The following is a 7799-nucleotide window of genomic DNA, read 5'->3' as shown; positions in this document are numbered from 1 at the left end:
CTAAACTGCATTGATCTGCGATTGCTTTTCGGCTAAGCCCAGTTCTGCATGGGCTTCTCTTTCGGCCATGATTCTTTTAGTGGACTTGTAGAAGGTGGCGTACAAAAATAGTTGGGCCAGACCAAGAACCGATCCTATCCCATTTGGGGCCTACATTACAAAATAGTATATAAAGAGATAATTGCTTGAATGAGTACTTCGAATAAGCATGTAAACGTTTTCCACGTTTAAAAACAACAATTATATTTACATATTTTTTTTAAAATTTGTGAAAATTAATAAATAAATCTGATAACTTCGAAAAACTTGTTATATTTCTATTTTTGTACATTTAAATGTAAGATAAAAAAAACTAAGAGTGTGAAATGTAAAATAAATATAAATTTAACGAGGATGCATGTGAAATATTTGGATTTTTTTGAAAGAGTATATCTCTAGTGAGACGGTCTCACAAATTTTATCTGTGAAAAAGGTCAATCATATCGATATTCACAATAAAAAGTAGTACTCTTAGCATAAAAAATAATATCTTTTTATAGATGACTCAAATAAAAGATCTGTCTCATAAAATACGACATGTGACACAAATTTTTGTCTTTTTGTAACTGCCACAAATCTCAAAGTGACGACATAGTAAAATACTTTGACATGCAATATTCTTGTAAGACAATAACTTACAGCAATGAAGGGATCGAAACGAATAAGGGCATAAGCAGTCCAACAAATTCCACCGAGGAAGGAGAAGAGAGACAGGAAAAATGGCATGTACTCCACACTTCTCGTTCTGATCACCAGCTTCTGCAACCATTTTAATAAAAAAAAATATTCATATATTCCATTAATAAAGTTAAAACATTTATCAAATTAGAACACAAATAGCCAATTATATATCCATTTACATGCAAGTTTTTTTTTTTTTTTTATTTTGCCTAAAAAGGTGCTTCTGAATGTGATCGAGTACAGTAATCCAAACTTGTAAAGTGGTAATTAATATAAAAATCAAGAAACCTGAAAATATATCGTACCATGACCGCCAACGGGGCCGCGTACATCATAATGTTCCCCAACATGCAGATGCTACGGACGACGATGGACCGGAGCTTGGTTGAATGAAGCAAAGTTAAGACAAGAAGGGCCAAAACCGCCACGAAAATGCACTCCGCCACCACCGTCGCCACCAACTTGAGGCGTTTCTTGGCATCAGAAAATATAATAAAGAGCGACAGATACACAATCTCGATCACTAAACCCGCGCCATTGATGGTCACCAATAGGGTACTGTTGGGGTGGACCACAGGCAGGCCGTACAGAATCCATAGCCCACAGTTGATAAATGTTGCCAAATAGGGTATCGGCGAGTATTGTTCCACCGATTTTTCCTTCCATATCCCATAAAAAGTTGGCCTAGTCACAAAAATAAGATCACAATCCCAATTTTTCTATTAAAAAAAATGCATTTTCACAATGCAAACATAATATATTACTATTCCACATCGAAAGAGTAAAAAGTTATCTGCTTTTCAATGATAAATCAACAACGTCCTTACTTAAATATCATGAAAACATGAAACGAAGCTTACACAGGAGACAGGAACAATATGAGTGCTAATATGTTTCCTGAAAATAAAAAGATCATAAACAGAAACCAGTTAATAAAAAAAATCAACTAATTATCCAATTAATTTAAATATTAGAAATCCAAAAAAACATTTGATAAAAAAAATTTTGTTCGAGTGGTACACGACGTTGCATGTGTAAAAGAAACGCTAAAATTTTAATTTATGCACCTAACCGTTAAATAACAAAACCCGGAAATATCAAATCTTCTGATTGGTAAAAAAAAAAATTATTTCCCTTTGTAATATCGGTATCAATTTCAATGTATTTTACGTATATATGTATATATATACACACTTCCGCAAAAATAAAATATAGAGCATGCCACATATATTTATGGATCCTTTATAAAATTAACATATATATATATATATATACATATATATATAGTTAATTTGAAGGGTGTTTTTTTTTTAATGCATGGAAGATAAAGGAATAGGAATGCTGTATATATATATAGGCAAGAAGAGAAGATTCGATCGGGATATGCTAACCATGACTTAAGGTTCTTGTAGACGTTATCAATTATACCCAGAGGATCATGGGGTGATGCTAATATATGCTTTTACTACCATGATCTGATGGTTGCTGTCACGCCCCGGGACGGGGGTTGGTTGACACCGGCGTGGCTCTCAAATTCACATTCGAAAACAACAAGCCTCAAAAGTAAAGAATTCAGAAAGCAGTCTTTTATTCATAATACTGAATAATTCATTATCTGTTACAACTCAAATAACTAATGTTTTACAGCGGAAATGTAAAACTAGACATAACAGTGTCTTATCAAATGCAGCAGAAATAACATGAATAATAGCTTAGCACAGTAGTCTTCTTCACCAGCCCCAGAATTGATTCTGCTCTTCTTCTTCTAACTTTTCTTCCTCGTTCTTATCTGAGATGGGTTTAGTGGGTGAGTGATATGGTTGTCACTCAGTAAGCAGGGGCGGGAATAACTCCCAGTTTTCGAAATCGTTTTCAACAGAAACAGTAATACAATAATATACAGGAACTCTTATTTTCGGAACAGAAATCAGAATTCAGAATTCACAGGTTTCAGAACAGAAATCAGAAATAGTAAGCACTGAGCACGTTAGTGAATTTCATGGCTAAACTGATATCAGTCCCCTATATGTTCTCTCCTCTAAGGGGTGAGGCCAGAATCAGAATCAGAATTCAGAAATGTTCAGAATATATATTCCTACCATTAGTTCACTAGGGAGTTTCAGTGCTTTAAAATCATATATCAGAATTAAACATACAGAAACTGTGCTTTAGAACGGAATTATCAAACTGATTTCAAGATATTTATATATAAACCCACTTACTGTAATTTGCTAGAATTTCGGTTGAAGTCTACTGGAATTCTGGTTGCTCTTTCTACTGGATTCTACTGCTCGAAAATAAGTACTCCTTTAGCTCGAAAATTCAAGTGATGGTCTCAAGATTTGTGTAACCCAATTCAAAGGTTTGATAGTGTTATTTATAGGCCAAATTCTGACTGTTAGCCTCCCAATTAATGACCATAATCTGCCATTAACAGGCCTTTATTCCATGTTAATGCTTCAGTTACAAGTCTAAGCTGAATCAGTAACTGTCTGCTGCTTTCTCGCTCTTCTGCTGCTGGATTCTGTTTGCTGGAAAATACATATCTGCTGGAAAAATATCAGCTTCTGAAATATGAGTTGCTGCTGGAATTTCAGGTTCTCGCATCCCTCCCTCCTTATGAGAAGTTTCGTCCTCGAAACTTGATTGAACATGCTCCTCAAAGAGATAATGGTATTGATCTCGCATCTTTTCTTCCAACTCCCAAGTAGCTTCTCTTTCGGTGTGGTTGGACCATTGTACTTTGACATATGGAATAGTTCGTCTCCTCAGTACTTGGTCTTTGTTGTCCACAATTCGAATTGGAATCTCTTCATATTTTAGCCCTTCATTTAAATTTCACTCAACCAACAGTGGTCCAACTTCAAGAATATGACTAGGATCGGAAATATATCTTCTAAGTTGTGAGACGTGGAAAACATTATGGATTCTTGACATATCAGGTGGAAGTGCTAATCTGTAAGCAAGTGTTCCCACTTTATCAAGAATCTCAAATGGTCCGACGTATCTGGGATTCAGTTTCTCAGCCTTATTGAATCGGAATACACCCTTCATGGGTGACACTTTCACATATGCCTTCTCTCCAACTTCGAATTCCACAGATCTTCTTTTCAGGTCAGCCCAACTTTTCTGTCGATCTTTTGCAGCTTTTAATCTCTCTTTGATCAAAGCGACTTTATCCACTGTTTCTTGGATCATTTCGGGTCCAACAATGGCTTTTTCCCCTACCTCATCCCAATACAGTGGTGATCGACACTTTCGTCCATACAGAGCTTCGTATGGTGCCATTCCAATACTACTGTGGTAACTATTATTGTACGCGAATTCGATTAAGGGCAGATGTTCGCTCCAATTACCACTGAAGTCTTGAGCACATGCTCTCAGCATATCTTCTAGAGTCTGAATTATCCTCTCTGTTTGGCCATCGGTCTGAGGGTGATATGCCGTACTAAGAGTAACCTTAGTCCCCATAGCTTGTTGTAAGATCTTCCAAAAGCGGGATGTAAACCTCGGATCTCTGTCTGATAGTATGCTAGCTGGAACCCCATGCAATCGTACGATCTCATTCATGTACAATGTGGCTAGCTTGTCCAAATTATAGTTCATGCGGACAAGTAAGAAATGTTCAGATTTTGTGAGTCTATCTACGATTACCCAGATGCCGTCATGACTTTGTCTAGACTTTGGTAACCCAACAACAAAGTCCATGGAGATATGTTCCCATTTTCATTCTGGAATTTCTAGAGGTTGCAGAAGTCCTCCAAGTCTTTGGTGCTCTGCCCTGACTTGCTGGCACACGTGAGACTTAGAAACATACATTGCTACGTCTTTCTTCATTCCACTCCACCAAAAAATTTTCTTCAAATCTCTATACATCTTGGTACTGCCAGGATGAACTAAAAATTTTGACTTATATGCTTCAAACATTACTTCTTGTCGAAGGTTATCGATGTCTGGTACACACAATCGTCCTTTCATCCACAAGATTCCTTTGTTATCGATCTCAAAATCTGGTGATTTCCCTTCTTTAACTTGCTCTTTTAGTTTCACCAAAGCGGAATCTCTATCTTGACTTATCTTGATTGTGTCTCGAAGACATGGTTGTGCTGAAAGTGATGTCAGGATTACTTTGTTCATATCCTTCCGACTCAAAGCATCGGCTACCTTGTTTGCTTTGCCTGGGTGGTAGCTTATCGTCAAGTCGTAGTCTTTCAAGAGTTCAATTCATCGTCTCTGCCTCATGTTTAACTCTTTCTGAGTGAACCAGTACTTGAGGCTTTGATGATCAGTGAAAATCTCACACTTAGCACCATATAAATAGTGTCTCCAAATCTTTAGTGCGAACACTACTGCAGCTAATTCGAGGTCATGCGTTGGGTAATTCTGCTCATACGGCTTCAACTGTCTTAACGCGTATGCAATCACCCTTCCCTCTTGCATGAGTACACATCCTAAACCTCGTTTAGATGCATCACTGTAGATGGTGAAGTCTTTGCCTTCAGTTGGCAATACCAACACTGGCGTAGATGTAAGCTTCTTCTTCAAAGTCTCGAAGCTTTTCTCACAATCTTCACTCCATTGAAATTTAGAGTTCTTCTGTGTGAGTTTGGTGAGAGGTATTGCTATTGAAGAGAATCCTTCAACAAATTTTCGATAATAGCCTGCTAATCCCAAGAAACTTCTAATTTCTGTCACAGTCTTTGATCTAGGCCAATCTGAGATTGCTTCGACTTTCTTAGGGTCCACAGATACTCCTGCTGCTGATATTATGTGTCCCAAGAATGTGACACTCTCTAGCCAGAATTCGCATTTCTTGAACTTGGCGTATAGTTCCTTTTCTCTCAGCTTCTGGAGGGTGAGACGAAGATGTTCTTTGTGGTCTTCCTCACTTGACGAATATACCAGAATATCGTCGATGAATACCACAACAAATTTGTCAAGAAATGGCTTGAACACCCTGTTCATGAGATCCATGAATACTGCTGGAGCGTTGGTTAATCCGAATGGCATTACCATGAACTCATAGTGTCCATATCTTGTTCTGAAGGCTGTCTTCGGAATATCATCTGTCTTGACCTTCAATTGGTGGTAGCCTGACCTTAAGTCGAGCTTGGAAAAGATTGAAGCTCCTTTGAGAGTTGGTCAAACAGGTCATCTATCCTTGGAAGAGGATACTTGTTTTTTATTGTAATCTTATTCAGCTCTCTGTAATCAATACACATCATCATGCTTCCGTCCTTCTTCTTTACAAATAGGACAGGAGCTCCCCACGGAGATGCGCTTGGTCGGATTTGCTTCTTATCCAACAATTCTTGAAGTTGCTCTTTGAGTTCTTTCAACTCTGCCGGAGCCATTCGGTATGGTACTTTTGAGATTGGTGCAGCATTGGGCACTAAATTAATCTCAAATTTCACCTCGCGGTCGGGAAGTTCGCCAGGGAATTCTTCAGGAAAGACATCAGGGAATTCTTGTACTACCAGAATCTCTTCTAGCGTAAGTGTGGTTTCTTTCTTTACCTCGCTTAACATGGCTAGGTAAACTTCTTCTCCACTTTTCATGGCTTTCCAAGTTTGAGAAGCAGAAAGAAGAGTCTTTCGTTCTTTGGTCTTGCCATGAAATAAAAGTTTCTCTTGGTGTGGAGCTTGGATGGTTACCGTCTTTCCATGACAGTCTACTAAAGCATGATTCTTGGCTAACCAATCCATTCCAAGAATTACGTCGAATTCTACCATGTTTAGTTGAATCAGGTTTGCCTTGAAATTCTGATCTTCTATGAGGACACCAATATTCCGATATAGAGTGCGAGTTTCTAAAATTCGATTAGCAGGAGTTGCTACTCTATATGGTTCTTCTAAGTTATCAGGCTTAGCTCCTAACTTCTTGGAAAATCTCTTAGACATGAATGAATGCGTAGCACCACAATCAAATAACACATAAGCAGGTATATAATTGATTAGAATGGTACCAGCTACGACATCATTCGAGTGTCAGCCTCCTCTTGGGTGATAGCATAAACTCGAGCATTTGGCTTGTTCTCCTAAGGCTTGTTTGGAGTTGTTCCTCCTGCTGGTCCATTCCTTGGATCTGGAAGAGGACATTGAGCAATGCGATGGTCCATCTTTCCACAACGGAAACAAGCTCCAAAATTCCTACGACATTCACCAGTGTGTGTGAATCCGCAAGTTTGGCACTTGACTCTTTCTTTGTTTGATTGAGAAGAAGTGGTTCCTTTGGATGGAGCACTGGTAAATTGGTTGCTTGAAAACCTAGGCCTCTTGAATTGCTGGCCCGATTGGTACTGGCTTGGCTGAGGACGTTTGAGTTTGTTCTCGCCTTCACGCCTCTTGATGTCATTCTCAGCCCTGATGGCGGCTCCCATCAATTCATCAAAACTATTGGGCTCGATAACGGCAAGGGCAGATTGAATACGGCTGTTCAACCCCTTCTTGAAGCGATGCATCTTCAAGGCTTCGTCTCCCATGATGGTTGGGGAGTAAGTTCCTAACGAGTGGAACTTGGATGAATACTCCACCACTTTCATGTTTGGTTCTTGAACCAAGCTTTCAAATTCTGACAGCTTCTGCACTCGAACTGCTGTCAGGAAGTACTGCTTCAGAAATGCCTCTCGGAACCTTTGCCAAGTGATAGGTCCTACCCTTACCATAGCTGGTGAGACTCCTTCCCGCCATTTGGCTGCTTTATCCACAAGAAAAGGTGTAATCACATCTACCTTGACCCCTTGTGGAACCTCAAGTAGTCGAAGATGGTTCTCCACCTCCTTCATCCAATTCTGTCCGACCTCGGGATCGGAACTTCCATCAAAGTTTGGGACTCTTGCTCTTCGGAGAGACTCATAATGCTGTTTCCTCCCATTTTGAGCTGGAGGTGGTGGTGGTGGTGGCTGATTAGCATTAGGGTTCACCAACCCTTGTAGCGTGGTTGCCACAATCGTGGCTATAGCCATCAAATCCACTTGACTGATGCCAACTGCTGGTGGTTGCTGTTGGGGTTGTTGTGCATCTTCGTCATTACAGTTGTTGTTGCGGTTGCCGTAACGAGGATTGCGATTGTTTCTAACT

General features: G+C 39.2%; 1 protein-coding gene across 1 annotated transcript; it reads right to left on the bottom strand.

The window, feature by feature from the left end:
- Positions 1-1636, bottom strand: LOC142524919 (bidirectional sugar transporter SWEET7-like). The gene is made up of 4 exons (XM_075629081.1): positions 1581-1636; positions 1026-1404; positions 679-798; positions 1-150 (listed from the first exon to the last, which is right to left on the bottom strand). Exons 1-4 carry the CDS (start codon positions 1634-1636, stop codon positions 1-3), a joined length of 705 nt encoding a protein of 234 aa, XP_075485196.1.
- Positions 1637-7799: the final 6163 nt, after the last annotated feature.

Source organism: Primulina tabacum, chromosome 14 (assembly GCF_025594145.1).
Source record: "Primulina tabacum isolate GXHZ01 chromosome 14, ASM2559414v2, whole genome shotgun sequence".
Lineage (NCBI taxonomy): Eukaryota > Viridiplantae > Streptophyta > Magnoliopsida > Lamiales > Gesneriaceae > Primulina > Primulina tabacum.
This window is presented reverse-complemented; position numbering and strand designations above follow the sequence as displayed.

Coding starts and splice junctions, on each gene's coding strand:
- LOC142524919 (XM_075629081.1), bottom strand. CDS start 1,636: ATGATCTTTTTATTTTCAGGAAACATATTAGCACTCATATTGTTCCTG. Junction 1,405..1,580: donor ATATTGTTCCTGTCTCCTGT/GTAAGCTTCGTT, acceptor TTTTGTGACTAG/GCCAACTTTTTATGGGATAT. Junction 799..1,025: donor CGGCCCCGTTGGCGGTCATG/GTACGATATATT, acceptor AAATGGTTGCAG/AAGCTGGTGATCAGAACGAG.